The sequence below is a fragment of the Micromys minutus genome (assembly GCF_963924665.1).
Source record: "Micromys minutus genome assembly, chromosome: 9".
Lineage (NCBI taxonomy): Eukaryota > Metazoa > Chordata > Mammalia > Rodentia > Muridae > Micromys > Micromys minutus.
This window is the reverse complement of record NC_137978.1, coordinates 57,386,045-57,408,590: the sequence shown is the minus strand read 5'-3', so window position 1 is coordinate 57,408,590 and position 22,546 is coordinate 57,386,045. Positions and strand designations below refer to the sequence as shown.

At 44.8% G+C, this 22,546-nt stretch overlaps 1 protein-coding gene across 1 annotated transcript in view; it reads left to right on the top strand.

The window, feature by feature from the left end:
* VPS13D (vacuolar protein sorting 13 homolog D) overlaps positions 1-22,546 on the top strand; it is a 217,108-nt gene that overhangs the window by 169,103 nt on the left and 25,459 nt on the right. The window contains exons 66-67 of the mRNA XM_080922046.1: positions 2,182-2,314; positions 5,222-5,417. Coding sequence (XP_080778172.1) covers positions 2,182-2,314; positions 5,222-5,417 — 329 coding nt within the window. The remainder of the gene's footprint in view (positions 1-2,181; positions 2,315-5,221; positions 5,418-22,546) is intronic.

Here is a 22,546-nt window from a genome sequence, read left to right as displayed (position 1 = left end):
CTGTCCTGTGGAGCTCTCCAAATACAAAGTCCATGCTCTGTGATCCACAGTGATAGCTTTGCAGCCTCCCCTGGTGCCTCTCATTGCCCCAAAGGAAGCTGTAAGATTAACTTTCATTAACTTTATTTCTATAACTAACTGTAGAGTGATGGAGAAGGTGAGGCTGAAAAGCAAACTGTGACAGGGATCTGATTTCCAACATGTGCCGTTGATGCTGTAGACCACATCAACATTGGTGTGGGCTTGGTGGGAGGAGCTTTCCCATAGCTGGCTCCACAAAGCACGTGCTGCTTCCTCCCCGTGTCCAAAACTCACCTGCCACTCATGTCAAGAAGCCTCAGGACTGATGGTTTCCAGAGCAGGTCTGATCTGTATTATCCACAACCAGAAGCCCTCCTTCCTCACCCCACCTTAATCAAATCAGAATGAAGCTTGCCTCCTCCAAGCAGTCCTCCAAGCAGGCTGTTGGCTTATAGTCTTCCCATTGAACTGTATATCTGAATAACATTCCTGTGAGTTTTCTGAGAGGTTAGTCCTGGGTCATTGGCACTTTAAACCAGTTGTTTTGGTAGATCCTTCCTGAGAAGGTTAATTATATATTTGATACCCTTCTCTTTTTATGCCTGAATGATGGGGATAAGTACCCTGTGGTTTATTAACTGTCATGTTAAACCTTTCCAAATTGTCTGGTGACAAAACAGAGTTTTACATCCTTTTTATCCTGCCTTGATGAATGAGACAGCTTCTCTGGGTAAAGTATGCCAGAGTAAATAAAGTCCTCTGACTTGTGGGGGATGATGGCTTTGCACTCATGGTTTCAAATCTGCTGTTCATCTTTTTGCCTACTTCCTTCCTTTGATAAATGGGGCTAGGCACCTGATGGGCACCTGGTAATTGTTGAGTAAGTGAAAGAAGGTGTAACTTTAGGAAGTTCATCTCACCTTTACTTTTCCCCCATCGAACCCCATGCTCAGTACATGCCAGGCAAACATTCCACCAGGCTGCACCTTTACCCAGGTTCTCCAGAAATTTTGATACAAAACCCTAGATTGATAATCGGGTGTTTTCTGCCTTGCAGTACACTGTCTATCAGCTCAAAGGGCTGTGTTCTGAACATCAAAGGATTCCAGTTCATACCATCCCACCCTAAATTTAAATTAAATTTAACTTAATTTAAAAAATATTTGTGTGTATATATGTTTTAGCATGTGTTTGTGGTGAATGTACATGTGTTTGTACACAAAGGCTGGAGAAAGAGGTGTCCGGCTCTAACAGGTTCTAGCTTATTTTCTTCAGACATGGTCCCTCATTAAACCTAGAGATAGACTGGTGACTAGCAAGGCCCAGCAACCCTGTTGTCTCTGGCAAAAGTATGCCAGGTAGATAATATCCTCTGATTTGTGGAAGAAGATGGATTTTCACTTGAAATCATGGGCCCAAATCTCCTGTTAACCCTTTTAACCACTGCTACACCCCTGGGATACCAGGCACCTGTACAGCAGTGACCAACTTTACATGGGTGGTGGGGATTTGAACTCCAGTCCTTGTGCTTGTTTGGCAAGTGTTTTAATCTGTTAAGCCACCTCTTTAGCCCTCCACACCTTTATCTTTTAATAAGCTTTTAGTGGTACAGGTAAAGTAGCTCTTACATGGGATACTTAGGCCTAGATGTATTTAAGATTTTATGATTTTTCCAGCCTCAGGACTATTTGCATGTGAGATTTCCTAAACTCAAGTTTAGATGTATAATTCAGCCAGTTTCAGACTTGGATTCATACACACCTCACACACAGTCTGGTGCCCTAACATCTGATTTGCAATCCTCCACATGGGGCAAGGCATGGAATTTTCCACTGTGGTATTATTTTAGTGCTCAAAAAGTTTCAGATGTTAGAATATCTTACATGTAAATGTTTTTTGGATTTGAGTCGTTGAGCCTATATTGTGTTCAGCAGATGTGTAAATGCTTTGAGAGAATTCTTCTAGTGCCTCTTGTTTCCCTGTGTCCACTACCGAGGGTTTGAAAGACAAGCTGCTGGGGCAGATAGTATGTAACTCAGCAGTGAACCTTTTTTTGTAATCACAATTTATTTACTCATAGCTAAGACCAGGGAAGGTATTTATTTAATAGAAAAAAAAATGTTGAGGCTTTAAAACTCCACGTGTTTTAATTTGTTCCAGTTTGCAGGGACCCTATCAGATGGCCTGGGGAAGACGATGGACAATCGGCACCAGTCAGAGCGAGAGTACATCAGATACCACGCGGCCACCAGTGGGGAGCACCTTGTGGCTGGCATCCATGGCTTGGCTCATGGTAAGGCACTTGCACTTAGGCTAAGGAAGAATGCCATTCCTGCCATGGACCCTCATAAGTACCTTTATATACATATCTGTGCACAGGGGGAGGGGAGCTGCCAGCAGCAGAGTACTGGTGAGGTGTCTTGGTGAGCCTGATAGACTTCCACTCCTTTGCTCAAGCCCTGTCCCTCTTCAGGATGCTGTGCACGGTGCACTTCCTCCCAGCTCTCCAGCTTCCATTTCCAAGGGCATCAGGTACAATCCACCAATCTCCTCTTAGAATCTGGGCCTGTTGTTGCTTTAAGACTACCTTTAGAGGGCTTAGAAAATGGCCAACTTGGTAAAGCACAGGCAAGGCAAGCACAAGCCCTGAGTTTCCCAGCACCCACATCAAAAGCCAGATGTGGATCCCTGGGGCTTGCCATTCAGCCAGCCAAGCTAAAGACACTCCCCAACAGCAACAACAGCAACGGCAGCAGCAAGAGGTGGATGACATCTAAGGTTGACTTCGGACATCTGCTTGCATGCAGACACCCATACCCAGGGCTGCCTGATGCTTGCCACTTGTTCCTTCCAAAGAAACTAAAATGTGAAAGTGGCTGCTGGCATATGGTCACACAGGAGGGGCCATCCAGAGCCCACTGCCCCATAGTGTATGTTCAGCAGTAGCTGGCAGCTTTGACCAGACACTGTGAGTCATTGATACCATGACAGTCCCCTACTCTATCTGTCACAACTGTCTGCATTTGGGAGAAGGGGAAACAGTATCTTGTAATGATGTGACTAGTTCTAAGCTTAGGGTACAGTGTTTACAGTAGAAGGATGGAATGTGGCTTTGCTTTTCTGAGCCTTAACAGTTATAAAGTGGGCAACCAAGCATCAGGCCGATGTAAAGTTGGGCTAAATATGTTTATAGAATTTGAAAGTGGGATTTGAAATAATCCTTCTGGAGTAAAGATTCAATCATCTTTATTAACTGTAATGATAATACAGTAACAAGTAGAGGACAGTTTTAATTAATGTGAAAATCTTTGCTGTGTCTAATGCTGTCCTTTCTTCAGAAAGGTGGCTAGCCTCACTTTTTGTATAAACACAACTATGTACTAAGAAGCTGGTGATTGTTCAGAGTTGCAAAGTCACCGCCAATCAAGGATTGTCCTTATGGTATATACAGCCCCTCCACTGGAGCCACTTAGGCCAGTCTGAACCCAGAACCAGTGCCCACCTCATCCAAGAGGACATTGAGCTCTGGGCAGTGTGAAAGGAGCGTCTCCTTTAGGAGGAAAAGACTCACATCATAATAAGACCAGAACCTATCCAGTCCCCTTAACTTAAAACTGGAGTCCTGGAAAAGATCGGAAGATCTCAGTGGATGAACATGCTTGCTGCCAAGCTAGACAAACTACATTCAATAGCCAGGACCCACACGATGGAAGGAGAGAACAGATTTCTGTAAATTGTCTCCTGACTTTGGCTTGTAAGTGTGCTTGTTTGAGCAGGTGTTTATATGAGTACATGTGTCTACAGGTGTGTGTGTGTGTGTGTGTGTGAGAGAGAGAGAGAGAGAGAGAGAGAGAGAGAGAGAGAGAGAGAGAGAGAGAGAGAGAGAGAGAGAGAGAGCATGCTCACATGCTTACAAAATAAATGAGTAAAAAACTGGAGTTCCTACTTGGCCTGGATCCATTGAAGTCCACCTCCTAAGTCCTAATTGTTTAGCAGGAATTCTGTTCAAAGTTAGGATAGAAATGTTGCCTCACTGAAGCAAAAGGACCCTGAGTCTGAAAGAAACACTATGAATTCTTAGTACACTCTCATCCAACCAGTTTCCTTTCCCAATTTGTCTCACTAGAACTGAAGAGTGCAGAGAGCTTCCTCACACCCCAACTGTCAGAGGGTAAACATCCTGTGAGTGTCCCTGGCCCAAGTCCTAGAAATGTTCACTGTACTGGGCCTGCCTCTTCCCTGCAATGCCTGTGACCTCACTAGCCTTTGCCAACTTGTGGACACTTCTGGGCCTGCTTCAGCCATAGCTGTCAGCTTTTAAAATAAACGTTTGAATGCCCTTTTCACTTAGATTGGTCTTTTAAGCTTAATACAACCCCAAGGGTCCTGGTTAGCCTTGGCAGCTATTTGGGGTGCCTTAATGAATTCTTCATCATTTACACTAATGGCCTCAGCAAAGCATGCAGTATTACACAAACCATGTCAAATATGTGGTGGTATTGGCTCACAGTATTCGTGGAAAAGTGAAATATGGTTAGCCAACTTTACATTTCAGAGGCTTTAACCTTTCCCAGGGACTATTTCCTAGTCTCCTGTTGCTTTATCCCCTTCACTGTATCCTCTCTTTACTGCCTGCATGCTGCTTCAGACTTGGACTAGAAGCGGGGGAAAGGCCTCCATTAACCTCTCACCTTTTCTTTCATTCAATCAGTGACTAGTGGACTGATGATTTTTTTGCATTTTTTTTTTTTTCAGTTTGAGGCAGGGTCTCATTTATTCCAGGCTGCCCTCAAATTTATGTAGCTAAATTCAAGATGGCCTTGCGTTTCTGGCCTCTGGTCTCTACTTCCCTAGTACTAGGATTCCTGTGTGTGCTACCGTTCCTGGTTTTATACAGCAGTACGGACTGAACCTGAGCTTTGTGTACTAGGCAGGCACACTACCTACCAACATTACAGCTCAGGGGTTTGTTTTGGTTTTGATTTTTTTTTTATTATCTTAGACATGTGTTCTTTCTAACGCACAGTCTGGTACAGTGTCCACTATTCTGGACTTTCTAGACAAGTCTCCTGGGTCCCTTGACTTATACATCCACAAACTGCATCATCATTCCAGATGCACAAACTGGAAATTTGGTTTGTAATACTTTTGGTTTTGATCTTGGCCAGGTAACAGTAACCTTGTTTGTTTTTCTCACTAGGTATCATCGGTGGATTGACCAGTGTTATAACATCAACAGTGGAAGGCGTGAAAACAGAAGGAGGAGTCAGCGGCTTCATATCTGGTCTTGGCAAGGGACTTGTGGGCACTGTGACCAAGCCAGTGGCAGGTGCCCTGGATTTTGCATCTGAAACGGCTCAGGCGGTGAGAGACACAGCCACACTCAGTGGTCCCAGGTCAGTGTCATAGCAAGAGTTGATCTCTGCTTTTGAGCTCAGGTCTGAGGCTTCTCTACTCCACATCGATGTGTTTAACAATGTGTTTGACTTAGTTATGTTGTTTAACTTAAACATGTAGCAGAAATGTCTTGGCTCGTGCAATAAAAATATATGGAAAGGAGGCACACCATGGCATGAAGAAGGGACAGAATATGCTTATAATTCCAGCACTGGGAAAGTGCAGACAGAAGAATCAAGAGTTTAAGATCATAGCATGTTCAAGGCCAGCCTGGGCTACATCAAACCTACTCTTACTGCACCCACCCACACAAAAAGTGTCATGTTTTTCTATAAATAGGTAAGAAAATACAATGTCTGGTCCTCTCATTAGAGAGATTGAAATTAGCAGTATATCATTATAAGCCTCCCCATGCCCATCAGCTTACTGAATGCTGGTAGGTGGTCTTTTCTCCTAGACCCAGTGTAGTTCTAGAATACATGATGTTGCAGTTAAGCACACGGGCTGTTCCTTCTTAGGTTTCCTTCTAGTCAGCATTGCCAGCCAGTCCTCTAGCCTTTGGAAAAGGAATCATCCCCACTTCTACAAGTAAGCTGGTAGTTCTGCTATGAGATATTGATTTGTCTTTATGCCAGTTAGGACTGGAAGTTAGAGATGGCCCATGTAGTGCCAAAGCCCATAGAACCCAGCCACTTTAACTTTAGGTGTTTAATGGTCTACTTTAGTTTCCCTTCTCCAAAGAAACAAGGAGGTTTGCTGTTTCTAGAGGGGCTTCACTGAGCCCATGGAAGATTACTGCAGCCTACATAGTTGATGATCCTCGGGTGAAAGCAAGAGTCAGCGGCTTCATATCTGGCCCTGGCAGGGGACTCGTGGGCACTGTGACCAAACCAGTGGCAGGTGCCCTGGATTTTGCATCTGAAACAGCTCAGCATCTGTACCTGTGTAGAAGCTAGTTGGCTGTATCCATACCTGTTGCTCCTTCAGAAGTCAACACCAATTAAAATGAGTGCCATTGTCTGCCATCGGGGAACTTCATCAGTGACATCTTGCTGCAGTAGGAGAAATGCTTATCATTATAGACCAAGCCCTTGCTATGTGTCCTGGCAAAATGTCTTCCATCTGGAAGCAGCTGCTTGTGGCATGTGGGGGAGTGGTGGTGGTAAGGTGAAGGCTGCACACAAGTTAAGCTACATTCTAGTCTCAGATATAAAGCTAAAACAGCCCTGATGTCTGTTTTAGGCATATGTGTAGCAGTGAAGATGGGCAAGCAGTAGAGAAACCTCCAAAGTATTTCCAGCATGTTCTTTATTTCTACTCAAAGCTCAAGAGATACCTTTCAGCATAAAGTGTAAATACAACTGAAAATCCCAAACATTCTCAAAGAACTGTTCATTATTTGTTAAAATATCACGGGATTGGTATGTTTGCTCAAAAAGAAAAAAGCTTTGTAAGGTGCTGGAAAAGTGACTCAGTGGGTAAGCCATGCAGTGCTCTTGCAGAGAACCTGAGTTCAGTTCCCAGAGCCCATGTTGTGTGGCTCACAACCACCTGTAATTCCAGCTTCAGGGTGTGTGTGCTCTTAACTCCATGAGCACTCACACACGCACAGACACCCTCTCCCCACATATACACATGTTTAAATGTTGAGTCTTTAAAAGATGATTTCTGTGCTGTGAAGAAGTTAATGATGTTGACTAAAAAGAAATGTTTTGGCCTTTGCACAGTGTTGGTTTGCAAGCCTGCAGGATGCTTTGTATTCTTTCTAGACGCACAAACCATGTCACCATGATTGCTGTAGGAATAGAGATATTTTTGTCATTTTTATCAGTCACCCAGCATTTCCCCCAGAACATTTGACTTAGTGCCATCCAGTTTCTGTCATTCTCTCATTTATTTCCAGTCATTAAATGTTGATTGAAATTTTCCTATGAAATCTAGGCTGAGAATACTGGAACGCTTAGGATTAATCAGGGCAACAGACTCGAACAATCATATACATCTTTATCTACAGAATGTTGCTAGATGACCCAGAATCAATGTAGAGATAGTGTGGTGATAGGCCTGATCAGAAAATGTGCAGGGGGTACAGTGGATGGCTGGTTTCGAGGCCTGAGGAATCAGGACACTTTTTTTTTTTCTAGAGATGAAGCCTGAAGTACAAGCAAGGAATGACCAGACAAAGGGAAGAAGTCCCGAAAGGGAACCTGGCAGAACAGACCAAGTAGATAGAATGAGCTTCTCACAGAGTTCTGTCTAGAGGCTTCCACCTGGCCAGTCTCACTCATCTTTGATCTTTACTTACAGGCAATTCAGGAAGCCTTGTGATTAGTCCAAAGCCACACAGCTGGCTAGAGATAATAAAGCCAGACTCAGGCAGCTTACTGCATGACCCCAGCCTAGCACCTGCTGCACTGTGCCCTGATTGGACAATCTTTCTGCCTAGAAACAAGCCACTCAGTGAAGGGCCCACGGGCATTAGATACTCAGGAAGAACTAACCACTTGCATCTGTCCTCTCAGATCCTTCAGGGCCAGTGACTGTGGATGTCATAGCAGCCATGTCCACAGGCCAGTGGATCAATCATGGTGCCCTCTACTTTATTGAAAAGGTGGAACAGGGGTTTTCCAAAGTACAACAGTAGCCTTTCACCTGGCTTTCTCAGTATATTTTTCTAGGTCTAGGTTATTAATAAGTTATGTGATGGAGAGAACAGAACACTTGACCCAAAAACCTCCCAGACCCTGCTCACTTACTAAACCTGACTCGTCGGTGTGATCTTTAGCCTGTCCACACCTCAGCATTTTCCATCTATACATAAGAGATTAGATATACTTGTCTATTAAATAGTCTACCTCCCAAGGGTTTGAAGCCCAACCAAGGTTATTTTAATATAGAAGCATGAAGAGCTACACTAAGGCTGGGCAATATTATCCTCAGGTCATGCACAGAGCTCCCTGCAGGTGGAGAAATGTGTCCTTGTCTCTGGGCTTTGCTCTGATAACACTAAGGTCTCTCCACAACATCCTGATACTACCCAAGGGATAAATAACCCAGGCTTCTTGGAAGTGAGGTAGAACCATCTCCAGCCATCCCCATTGATTGAACAGGATCCAGGAGTGTTACTCAGGATTTCCCCCACTGTTTAGACAATAGGGACTAACAAATGACTTGAAGGGATTAAAAGTGAGATTCTGACCGAAGACTGACCTGAACCCAGGGAGCATGCCAGGAACAGAACCCAAGAGTCCAAGAGTTCTGCCTCTGAGTCTGCACTTGGAAGAGATTCTCTGCTTCCTTTGCCATATTTCATCCTGTTGAAGGCTTAGATCTCAGCCATCTATGTTTTAAATGACCCAACTTTTGAGCAGATGAGAGTGAAGTAAGTCATAAACTGTGAAAGAGTACTCTTTCCAGTAATCCATCTGCATAGTAGCTTTACAGGAAACACTGGCTCTTTCTCATGGTTATTTGAGCATGGTTTTATTTATAGGGAACCCCCCTCCTTATGTTCTTTCAGATTAAAATACTTCTAAGTTTCTCTTGCTGGGCATTCCAAAAAGGCAGCCATCTAACTTTCTTCTAGTGTTCCCATGCAGTCTAACCGTCCTTAGGAAGGCCAGTGAAGGAAGGGGAAGAAAAGGCCAAGGACAGCAGCGCCTCTGGCCCATGAATCCATGTTGCAGACCAGTATCCCCTGCTGCATTTGTTAACTCTACAAGTATGTGTGGTTTGGAACCGAAACAGGAAGCTTTTTCCAAGGCAGTGTTCTGCTGGCTCAGGGTGCGTCTTCTAGTCTACGTGGAGTGGGCCACATTTGTCTGTTCTTAAGTAAAGTATAAAAATGGCACAGATGCTTGCAGTGCCACTGATGCCATATGAGAGCGCTTGGCACTCTCTGGGGAGACCAGGCCAAGCAGGGCAGCCAGCCATGTGCATGCCTGGTTCTCTTCCTAAATGCAGTGGTACTGAGGGGGTGTCCAGAAAAAGACCAATTTCAAATGAAGGTGGGACTGCCTGCCTGGGCCCACACTTTTCTCTGTGTCGTGGGCTCTTGGCAATACAGCATGCTGGGGAAGTAACAGACAGATTTATGAAGCCTGGCCCAGAGGTTTCCACCAAAATATTTCTTCACCTTTTTAGTCAAGACCCCAAAAAGCAGGAGAAATGGGAGTTGACAGAACTTGAAATATTTAAACCCATTTAGCAAAGGCCAGGAGTGTTGCGCTTATCTGGTTATTTAAGTTAGATAAGTAGGAAGGGAAGTTTGAAGGATGATGATAGATCAGTGTTTAAGAATATAGCCATCAGGACTGACATTCAGGAATCTCAGGACGCTATACCAAGCCCAGACATAGATTCTAGTTGCTGGGAAGCTTTTGAATAACCTTCGTTGATTTCACAGAGGATTTTTTAAGCATCTTTGACTTTTTTAGTAAAAACATTTCCAAGATACCACCTAAAATGTCCTAAAGACACTGTTAATGGCCTGTTGGTGAGAAACCAAATGGCTTTCCTAAGTTAGAACCGTTTCTGGTACAGGGTTTGCCCTCCTTTGGCTTCCAGGAGTATGAAAGAACTGCTTCCAGGGCTTCCCTGGCTATGGTGCTCCTGCTTTGCCTTGGACTTGGTGTCACATCAACACATGCAGCAGGCTTTTGGAACTTCCAGAGAGCAAAGTGTAACAGTGAAGGTGTTCATGAAAATACATAAGTGCTCTCGGTCTCCCCAGCAGTATTCCCATTGAGATGGAGAAGCAGACTCCTTGTTTGATCAGGTCCAGCATTTCTCTGGAAATTCCTCCGTTTAGTCCGTCAGTTGCAAATGAATTTTCTGTATTTTTCCATGTTTGTTTTAACAAATGATTTCATTTACTACCCAGGAAAATAAACACTTCTAAAGATGCACTGGGTTATTCAGCCTGCAGCCCCCACCTCTCATTTGTTTAACTTCAAGCATGTACCTTACAGATGAGTCCTGTGAACTGGGAGCAGGGATGCAGATGTGGGTATTGACGGGGTGAAAGCTGGGGCTCTCTGTGTTTGACTGTGAGGCTCTGTGCCCTGTCCTAGATTGTTGTGTCCATCAGCCTGGTACCATTCTGCTGGGGTATGGCATGATTACAATATGCTTGGGACCCCGTTTCTGTGAGGGCAGAACATCATTTCCATATCCTAACAAAGGGAAGGGACTATCTGCCCCTCCCCACCCCCACCACCGCTGTCCACAGGGCACCATGGGCAGCATGGTCTCCACTTCATCTGTCAGCTGCTCATGGCTACAGAGTGAGAACCATGGCTCCTCGGTTCCTCATGGACAGGACATATTCTCATTCCTCAGTCTTCCCGTGCTACCACAAAGCTATGCCAGCAGCTGCCTTAATGACAGTGGCTGCCTCACTCCGGTCTGAACTCAGGCTGAGGGAATTACAGAAGATATTTTTAAGAAACATCTTAACAGGCCTTCATGCCTTATAAGTTAAAATTCTCTCACAGGAACACAAGTAGAGAAGTCTTATTTTCTGAGACAGACTTCTTCCCTCTTGGTGAACTCTAAATCCTCCACTCCCCTTCACTCAAAAGGCCCCAGACAATGCCGTCCTCATTATAGCATGACTTATGGAAAGCTCAGCGCTACTGCTGCGAAAGAAAGGCAAGGTGTGTGTGTTCATGCTCACACGTATTTGAGAAAAGCCTTCCATTTCTGAAATCCCATGACTCATTTTTATGCAAGATTATCTGTTAAGAGAAAAAAAACCCACTTTTTTGGTCATGGTACATTATAATCCTTTCTAGAAAGGAGAGCATCTCATTTTTGCCATTTTTGGCATGCCAGGATGACTGACTTCATGGAAAAAGCCTGATCCTGCTCCCAAAGCAAAAACTGACTGAAGTTAGGGAGAACAGGCTCAGTGTCTGAACCAACATGTCCTATACAGATGGCTTTCAGGATTGGGCTTTTTGCCACCAGGGAACCAATGAACTGGCAATCGTTGGTCCATCTTGCCTCTGTTCAGTGAGTCCACGGGACTCACATTTGAGGTCTTCAGTCTGAACTTCCAGTAAAGCAACGCTCATAATTATCCCAGAGAGGGGTCTGTATTTTGTGTGGAGCTGTTTACTGACTATGAGAGTCCACTGCAAAGGCCATGGAGGCACCTTGAATCCTAACTGTAGCAGCATTCTTTGTCTTGGGGGAGACTGGGATCTTCCTTAAAGAGAGGCTCCAGGTAGAACTGGAAGCTCCTCTCCCAAAGCTTCAGATGAGATGAATTCTGAACTACACAGATTTAATCCTCTGCTGCAGACCAGCAATTACTGGAAGATTGGATGGCGGGGTAGGGATGAAGGATCATAAACTTGCAAGTGGCTTTGGGCCCCTTTCTTCCCCTTTCATAGCACCTTTCAAAGAGAATCCTGTTAAATTTCTCACTCATTTGGCTTATAGGAGAAGAATAAAATCAGGTCAGATCTACATTTTCAGTGGCAGTAAACTCTGGATGAAGCTGTCTGACCATAGAGTACATTTATAATCAAGTCAGTTGACAGTTGACCAATCAGCACCCTGAATGGCCTAAATACAGAATGTAAAGTGCTTTCATTAGTGCAGGTTTGAGCATGTGTGGGGACTTTTAGAGCAAGGACCACCAGGGAACCCCAGCTCTATAACAACCCTATACTTACATTCATGTACTTATATATGAACTATATAGTTCATATACTATATATGATAATATAGTTCATATTTATACACACACACACATACACACACACACACACACAACAGTTCTATACTGGTAATCTCTAATGTGTGTACAATGGCATTTTTCAGAACCCTCAACAGAGTGCATGTAGGGGCAGACATAGAATACAGATGTTTCAATTAAGGAAGACTCACAGAGATTGTAAATATGAAAAGCAATCAATCCCTTTCCCTCACCTTAAGTGACTGTGCAGGCACATTGATGGTGGCAGGTACACCTGTGCTTGGTTAATTTCCAGCAAGCCATTCTTTTGTAAAATGTAGTGATGATCCTCCTTTTGCTGATAAACTGCACATATCAGTGATGTCGGATTAATCTTGAAGAGGTAAGGGCAGCAACAGCGTCTTGATGTTCCACTTTGGTCTCTAGCCAACCATTGTCAGCTCTCCTGGCTTGCTCCAGAACTTTACTAGGTTTCACAAAGTAATGATTGGGAAGATTTTATCACATACCAGAAGGACCTCTTACAATAATTTACCTAATTTAGTCCTTCACCTTAACCTGCCCAACATAATAAACTGCAACCTTGGCAGCATCAGTGCTAAGCAGAGAGCCCAGGTCCGTCCTGTTGGAAGGATACTGGGTTGGGTTAGCACAGCTCTGACTATTCTCGGGTGCTGGGGACTGTGTCTTGGTTTCAGAGTTTACTTGCCCACTCTGTAGCTTTCTACCTAGTGAAGCTGGTGGAGCAGGGCCAGCCCCAGCATTTGGATAAGTCCTTTGAACTCCTGAAGGAAAGCTGTTTTTATGAGGCTGCTGCTCTCTGTTCACACTGGAGTCAGCTCCTGGTACACTTTCCCCAAACAGACTTCAAACATTGAGAATGGCAGGGGCGACCCAGGTCATATCATAAAATCCCAGCAACCACAGAAAACTTCAAAGAGGCAGAACAGAGCCCCACCTCTTCTCTTGAAGAGCCTGGGTCCTGGGGATCCTGGCTAGAATCCAGTCAGCCTTGCTGAGTAAGGGAGAATGCCAGGGCAGGGCTCATGGGTTCCCCAGATTTCACCAGTTGACCCCAGAAGCACAGTTTGGGTGGAAATAGCTGATACCTGTCCACCTCCTGTTAAGCCAGCCAAACTGTTGCATATGCTTTGCTATCCCGTAGAGCAGGGGTTTTGGGGGGTCACATATCAGATATTTACATTATAGTTCATAACAGCAGCAAAACTGCAGTTAGCAATGAAATAATTTTATGTTTGGAGATCATCACAACATGAAGTCCTATATTAAAGGGTGACAGCATTTAAAGGTTGAGAACCACTGCCTTCGAGGGATGATGTAGAAATTAGTCTTTTTGTGTCTGTTTGAACTGCTGGGGACCCCATTGATGCAGGTTCACCCGTTCTTGATTTCTGATTTTTCAGATATATTTGCTTAGTAATACTGTAAGTTGACAATAGACGTTGATTACTGAACTCTTATTTGTATGCATTCAGTAGGTATTAAATGAGGATATCTGAATAATTAGAGCCAAGCTATTCTGAAGAGTTTTCTGGTTGAGCATCAACCATCACCAAACCATTTAGTGTGTGTGTGTGTGTGTGTGTGTGTGTGTGTGTGTGTGAGCATGCGCACACGAGCTCTATCTACACATAAACCTGTGTGCCAGAAGAGGTTATCAGATCCCATTATAGATTGTGAGCCACCATGTGGTTGCTGGGAATTGAACTCAGGACCTCTGGAAGAACAGCCAGTGCTCTTAACCGAGCCATCTCTCCAGCCCTTAAAATAAGTCTCAATTTAAGGAGATAGCTTCTCTTTGGGGTAAGAGGGTGTTGAGATACAGTCTTGCTCATCCCATGCTGGCCTCATATTCACTCTTGATCAGAGTCTACCCTGAAACTCCTGGTTCTTCTGCCTCTGTCTTCCAAATAATGGGATTCCAAACAGTGCTACCACTAATTCCAACATTTTAACTTTCCTTTTTAACCAAAAGACTTTCTAATGTCTCAGTAGCTAACCCTACAGTCTTCTGCCCACCTTTCCCTGTTCCTGATTGCTGAGGCTCAAGGAGCTGCCTCCCTGATATGGGAACTCTCTCCCCAGAGAGATGTAAACAAATGTGTAGCTGCACAGGTGGAGTGCCGTCTTCTGTTACCCTTCCAGAGTCTCTGTTTTAGCACCTCCAAGACTCTGAGGCTTTGTGCTATTGGGGCAGAGGTCTATACTGTTAGCTGGGAGGCACAGGAAGTGAGATGAGATGAGATGAGGCTCCACTGACCCTCCCGACATGATTCCCATGAGGTGACATCCACACTCAGCAGGCCTGGTCCTGAAGGTCTCTTGGAAGCAGTCACAGCTTCTCGGATGAAGATGGAGGATTGCTACTTCGGAGACACCCTCCATAACACCCTCTTAGCATTTTAATAGTGTCTTTAATTTGGGGGCATCTGTCTCTTTAATTCTAAAATGAATGAATGAATAAGCAAACCGCTAGTCCCACACCCCATCAGACTTTCTATTGAAACACATATGTTGCTCTTATTTTCAGTATAGGTCTTTCCTTCTGTTCTGATAAATCAGTGATGACTGTATAAAGGGTGTTCCCAGTGAAGCCATAGGTTTTTAGTTATTTAATTTGTTGTCATCCCCAGTTCTCTCCCCCACTGCCCTGAATCTGTGACTACCTTAAGTATTATTGTTTGCTTAGTTTTCTATCTGCATCTTCTGAATGTCTATTTTAATTCCCATCTGTGTATTGCTCATTTACCCATAAACACTTCTCTGTGCATTGGAAAACAACATAGGTGGTTATCAGTTTCATTCATTCCCATGAAAATTCCTCCTAGACCTAGCTCCTCATCCGCTTTATGGACTGGTCCTGGTTATAGGTTTGTTTTCCCCTTGGCTATTCTCTGCACCATCCCCCAGAACTCCTGTCGTACCCCTGCTCTGAGTTTTTCCTTCTGTTTGTATTTGTTTCTGTCTTGTTCTCTTCTGAATAGACAGTCCTTGGGTGTTGGTGATATTCCACCCTCTGTAAGGCTGAAGAGGGCTCCAGAGTGTCGGGTGATGATGACCTGGCGGAACCCATTGGTTAGGTCAGATGGGTGTCCAAGGATATGTGTGCATCCATCTCCTCTTCCAGCCTCTGACCGGCCGATCCTCCTGCTTTCAGCACTTCACACAGACACCTCCCTATTTATCCTTTATACCCAGGCCTTCAAGGCTCCTTAGGGCCTTCATCTTTCTGAACTCTAGCAAGTTCTGCCATACTAATTAGCTCACTGCTTTGTGGCTTTCCCTCCCTCAGGCTTACATTTCATCACCATGTGTCCGTCTGCTTTTTTGCTTCTAAAACTTGTTGACCCCTTCCCTTTTTTCTTTGGGTGTGTGCCACATGCATTCTCTTGCTTTCACTTTCGAGGGGCTTCTGTGGACTGGATCTGCCATATATAATCAGAAGCCCTATATATAATGCAGACTTGATGTTAACTTATCCATCCTTAGTGCTATTTTTTCCCTAGCAGCTCTGGTAGAATTTGGTTTCCTGAAACCCAGAGTATTATCCTTGCTCACATCACTATTACACATTTGGTATTGTTAATTTGTAATAACATTGCTTGTACTTGTAAGCTTTTCCTGTGACCCAGGCCTAGTTCTCGGGGGCTTACACTCGGTTCGCCATCACAGCAACTTTGGAATATCTATGAAGGTAGTCCTTGGCATTTTCTCAGAATGATTGTTGCCAGTCTGACCCCAGCTTTGAGTCTGGTATTGCTCTTTAATCTCTCATTCTGTGTGTTGTAAAGAAACCGGTTATAGAAGGCTCTTGTCAAATCCAAGGAACATGAAAGAAAGAGCACAAGTCGATGGTAGTGACAGGGCCCTGTCACCACCCCTCCTTGAACCATAAAAGCCATTCAGAGGAGCGGGCAGCTGGTGAGCGACTCCCTTAGATCCTGGGTGCTGATGGGTGTTTTGTAGTTTGCAAGGGAAGTTGCTGAAAGTTTTCTTATCTTGACACTAGGAGGGCAAGAGGTCTTTCTTCAAAGAGAAAGGCTTGTCTCAGAAGGAGATGTGGGAAGAACATAAAACTGCATGTTCTTCCTGGTGTTGGACGGAAACGTGACAGCCAGTGAGAAGAGAGAACAAGCTCCAGGCCCTGGTGGCCTCCATATCTCGGTGGCACAAAGCGCTGCTGGCTTGCCGTCCGTGATTTGAGTCAGTGTCCTGTTCCTTGGCCTGAAGCCACCATTCCCCCTCCTAATCTCCCTTAGTCAAAGGTGAGATTCCTTTGACTCATAGGACTAGGGATAATAATACCTACCTCAGTGGGCGGTGATATGGATTGAATTATATAATGTATGTAAACCACTCAGCCTGGTGTGCGCCTCATAGTTGTGGCTCAAGCAATGGTGTTTCCTTCAATGGTCTCTCCTGAGTGTGGACTATGGAACAGATGAAGCAGCAGTTAATTGTATTAGTTTGAAATCTGTCTGATTCTTCGCTGTGCTGTGAAGCTTGAGACTTGTGTGTTAAGCTTTGTGTGTTCTCATTTTCATCACATAAAATCAATAGTTAAATCAGGCTGAGAACCTGACTGGACCTGCTGGCTGGTGGATCTTACCTGGGCTTTCAGCCCAAGTTCAAGAACTCTATTAGAGAAGGTGTGCAGAGGCCACGAACCTACCCTGAACCCACTTGAGATGAGCAGGTGACCCCAGACTGTTGTTAGTGTGTTCTGTAATTGAGATGCCTCTAAGTTTCAGCAGAGTTCAGCCAAAGGCCCCACATGACATGGAAATCTGCCCTGGAGCCAGGATTGTCGGGGAAGAGTTATGTAGCAAATGTCTCCAAACATTGGCATCTGTTGTCTGCCGGGGCTAGGGTGACCAAGAATGATGGCACACTTACGAAAATGTGGACAGGGCAAGCGACCTGTGACAGCTGACAGACCATTTTTGTCCACTGCTGCACAGCCAGATCCTAGGATAAACAACCTAAAAGCATTACATGGCTTGGAAGGCATTCTTCAAAAACGATTATCTTTTCCAGACGCATTACAGTCTATGGCTAAGTATTGTACAGCCAGGTTCCCCTCCAGCAGGGCCATTGTCACTGTTGAGGAGGGCCTGTGCATCTGAATCTGCCTGGACACTCTCCCAACTGTACTGGCATGGCAGTTGGGGTCTCCAGTTTCTGTTTAAAAACAAACAAAACAAAACAGCAGACTCAAGTTCTGGGCTCCATGTTTAGGAGGGAAAATTATTTTTACCTCTGTAAGTTTGGCTCATCCTGTCCTAACATTCCTATCATGTCCCCTATTCATAATTTTGACAGAATGGAGATGGCAAGCAGCTTATTCTAATGCTTTGAGTTATTGAATATGAACTTTCTCTAGACTATAAATGCTCAGCCCTAATTCACTTCAAACCTCATCCTCCTAGTTGGCCTATTCCAAGAAATTGAACCCATCACCTCTTGAGCCTCCTAGGAAATTCTGAATGGCATTAAGCAAGAGAGATGGCTCTTGGGACATAACATTCAAGCCAGGCCTTTTATTTGGGGGGAGGGGAGGGCAATTCTGTACCATGCAGATAATACAGTGTGTTCTATCTGATCACAATTTGAAGAAAAAAAAATTATCAAAATCAAATATATCACAACTTTTTTTTTTAACTTTCAGGGAAGGATTCAAAGGGTTGCTATTCCGAAATTATAGTGGGAGATCTGATAGGATGGCTTGGAACATCGCCCTGACTTGTTGTATTGAAGTGACAGCAGTTCATATCCTTTTCATCTGTCTGTGTAGGATCAGTTCTTCCTTGTCTCACGTCTTTGTGATCAAAATCACCTATCTGGATGTTCCCATTGAGTGTCAGCTGTAGGTAGGTCTCTGGGCATGAGAACAGGGCTGCAGATTGTAAGACACAAATCCTAGTTCTAGTCTTGGTACAGCTTTGTTTGCCGGCTTGTGCAGCTAGCTTTTGACCAATCCTACCCCCTACCCATGTCATTCTCTCCAGTGGCAAAGGGGAGAGGGTCATTTGTGTTCTGGTCACATGTGTATGGTATAGTGAACACCTATTGAGTTTTCTATAGGAGCGTCATAAAGAGGACTCCTTATAAGGGCTGACTCTGCAGATACTGGGAAGAAAGTCCATACAAGACTTTCAGTGCTGTTTTATCAAAATTAAAGGCATTGTCAGTATTGCTATGGGGTACTTAAAACATTCCTTAGCAACTGTGGCTCTAGCCCTGACCATAGTTGGACTGACCACCACTTAAGTTGGCTATATCTAATCACCCAGAAGAGTGAGTCACTGCTTCAGCCCTCCCTCTGAGTTCATCTCTGGGAAACTTGCAGGTATACCAGGCTAACTCAAACAGGTAGAGTGGGTCACTGCAGCCTACATAAGATGTAACATCTAGGAGCCTGCTGTAAGTGGACTCCTTCCCACACGCATCTTTTTTGAAGATGTACACGAATGTTCACAGTTGTTTGGGTGTTTTGCTTTGGTTTTTCTCCCCATTGGTGGTAGTAGTTTGGATTTTTTTGTTTGTTTGCTTGTTTGTTTTTTGAGGGTTTCAGGTTTTTGTTTGTTTTGTTTTGTTTTATTATATATTTTAGCTGCTGGTCAAGAGGTCAATATCAAAAGAAAAGAAAGACCTTGAGGAACATTTTCAGTAAAAGTAGATGTGTGTTGTTAGAAAATAAGTCCCATATCTATTTCTGCTCAGTCCCCAAAACCAATCTTATAGCACTGCTTCGTATCCTAACCATGTAGGGGACAAGTAGCAGCATTAAGGAGCTAATGGAATAGGTAGCCCACAGACAACCAGACAGATAGGTGGACAGTAGCAAGGCTGCTGCTGCTATGTAAGCAATTTGTGCACCTGCATTTTCAGAGTCTGGTCTTCTTGTTTGCTTTTGATCAGACGTCCTCCCTGGAATATTGTCACAAAGGTGATCTTAAGATGGTCCATCAGGAAGTAGAGGCATCAAGTTCACTGCTTATAAGTTCTCCCATTCACTATTGGCTGATGATAGACTCTCATTTTCAGGGACAAGCCATTTCACAAATTTGAATATTCCAGAGACTCTTGATACACAGAGTTTCACTGTGGGCCAAATCAGGTCTCCAGGGATCTTTACATTACCTAATGATCTCTAAAGGAGGCTGCATTCACTTCTGTATATTGACATGACCCATGTGGCAATTTGATACAAGTGCTCTGTTGACTGCCCCTGGAGATGCAAGGTTTCCTTGTGACTAAGGCTAACTGAACTCTAACCACATATGTAAGCAAGTGGGGACAAGTCCCACGGATCACACATTTCTCTTGAATTTCCTTGATGTGCCTATTTTTTGTCACTTCTTGTTTTCTGATTCATGTGGTTCTTAGTAATATTTTTATCAAATCAGAATAAAGAATATGCAAAAGATTTGCCATAGACAAGAGGGATTCTAAAAAGCAAGAAACTTTTTCTGTGATTAATTCATTCCTAGGCACTGCCCATAGAGCCCTTGAAAGAGTGCTTTAGGTTTGGGGATGACAGATTCACTGGCTCATCAATCTCTCAGCATTGGGGCATGGATAAAGAAGCCTTTGAGGACAACCAAGAGTGCCCCTCAGAAATAAGAGGCTTGCTTAGAATGAGGAGGCAAGCAGTTTCAGCTTGAAGCAAAGTCCTGGCCCAAGCCTGCCTCAGCCCAGGGTTAAAACATGCCTGTAGGTGTGTTGTCTCTGGAACGGGGGTCCACTGTTTTCAGATGGTTTGGGAATTGTCAAGATTTGTCCAGTTAGCAATGATCCTTCAGAGTTTTCCTGTCTGGTCCTGTAGTATCTTTGGTTAATCTTGTCCTTGGTTTTTTTCTTGCCCCTGTGTGCCTCCTTCCCCCTTCTCTTATGCTTGAATCCTGGTTAGAAGAGGACTAGTAACCATTCCAGACCTCTAAAATCCAACCTGACAGTCTCATTCCACAGAGAGCTGCAAATGCACACGAACAGGTTTCTAGCTGACTGGTGGGAGAAACTGGGATCAGCTTCCCTCTTCAGTTTGTACACATTCTCCATCAGTGTTGAACACAGATAAGCCACTGGAGCCAGGCAAGGAGGGCCTTCCTCATAGGTCAACCCTCAAACCTAAAGAAGCCCTGCCAGAGCAGGCCGGCTACCCAGCTCTGTGTATGCCAGTCAGAGACCCTGGGCTCGGGGCAAATGAATGGACATATTCAGAAGATCCGATGCGTGAGTCCTTAAGACCAATGCCTCAACAGACATGACAAGCATGCACACTCGTGTGGCATTCATGCAGTCTACTTTGGTAATCAAGAAAACCAAGTTTCCTTTTTTTATGTATTAAAAGTATGATCAGCTGGTAGTCAGTGTTTGCACTCCTGTCTCCTGTGGAACCAGGAAGATTAGAAGATGGGTAGAGATAGAACACGCCTCTTCCTGATGTCCTAGCAGAGTTGAAGTAGAGATTCAAATGCATAAGGATTTGGTAGCCGTTTTACGAGAAGCTTGCCAGGGCTTGGACTAAAGAGTTTGCTTTCATGAGGACAAAGTGAAGTTGTATGTTGAAGAGTAGTTTGGGGCCTATATACAGGGGCCCAGGGCCTGCTGGGATGGGGTTCACACTCGGGCTGTCCTTTTGCCCTTCCACTGAACTCTCTTCATTTCAGTCATGAGCAAACAGTCAGGGCCTGAACTAACAACCCTGCAGTCCTCCGAAGCACAGCTCGCTTACAGTACCGAACAAAGGGAGGGAGGGCCGCGTGGGCCGGCCCGGCCCAAGGAATGCAGCTTCAGGGTTCTGCTCCATAAATTTAACCAGCACGACGAAAAGGAGATAATATGAGCCTTCGTGATGATCTGAAAGGGGGAGGCTCTGTGTCCCATTGATTGCGGTCTGGCCCGTTGCCAGGCCCAAGCCTGACCGACAGTTGAACCATATCGTTAAGGCGTGTAATACAGCTCGAGTCTTGTACTGCCGCCAATGAGTACATATCCACAGGGCAAAAGTTTATAAAGAGTTGAGGCTGTCCTGCTTAACCCTCTCACACGGCATGTAATAGACCCAGCTGCCATTCAGAACCTGCCCATCTGAGGTCACACAGGGAAGCTTGCATGCTTCCTTTCTTCAAACAGCATTTCAAGTCTGGGGAGAGGGATGGAGAGCCACTTTGAAGGGGGTCACAGTGCTGGAATGTTCCACTCCAGAACAGCTAGGCAGTCTGCTTCCATCCCTCCCCCGTCCCCCAGCCCAGAAATGGGACACCATGGTGCTTTCTTCAGAGAGGCTCTCTGTTTGCAGTATAATGTTCCTGAAGGAAACGGGACTGACACAACAGGAAACATAGCCGTCTCCTAGAAGGCTGTGTTGGTAGCAGAGTGGTGGATGCCTGGATGCTGTATCTTCATAGCAAGGACTCTCCATGGACCTTACTCTCTGGCTCTTTGAGGTCAAGCCCCATGCTGATCAAAGCAGGTGGAAGGCTGCCTTATGGAATGACCTGGTGTTCCAGGTGGCCTCAAAGGAACTCTATCCCCTCACTAGAGAGAGCATGGGGAAGTAGATATCTCAGCAAGGCCCAGGCAGCCTGAGTTCTCAGAAGGAACCATTACATGAGCAAATGTGCAGATAGACATGGGCTTAATTAATATAGCTACCTGTATTTAGAAGGCCTAAGAGAGGAAATGGATTGGGGTAGTTTTATCTTGTCAGCCCATCTCTTCCCTTAGCCTCATTGGGGGCCTTGTCCATGCTTTGAGTCTGTCATTTCCAGAGCAGAGGGACCCTGGCTCATGTCCAAAGACCAGGTCACCACACTTTGTACTCAGGAACTGTGGCATTCCCTTCTATACTCAGAATCCGCCCTTCCAGAAAGCAGCAGTGACACTCCCTGGCTCTAGCCTTGTTTCTGCTCTGCCTTCAGAAATCCCTCTTTATCTGCTCATCACCTGGGAACACCAGCTGCTACACAGCTGGCACTGGAAGCCTCTGTGTAGGATGCCTGTTAAGTCAGATGCGTTCAGCATGCTGTGACCCCCTTGAGAGGCCAGGGGGATTTCTGTTTATTTTGGTGCTGTGGGCCTGAGTAAAAAGCTGTAGAGGTAAGGGAAAAGACACAGTGCCCAGGCAACCTAAGACCTTCAGGTTCTTTGTTAGTCATGTTTCCACTGTCAAGGTGCTCTGAAGGCCCCAAGAGACTCTGATGATGACTCCAGCATGGAGGGCGTTGTCATCTGGACTCCATTACACGATTGCTAAACCCAAACTGCATGTGTCTCTTCATCATGCATATATGAGGCCAAACTGTATGAAGAAATTTTGCTGCTTTTTGGATTTCTTTGGTTCTGTTTAATAATTAATCATTGAATATGCCGTGAGTTAGCCAGATGTTAACTAGC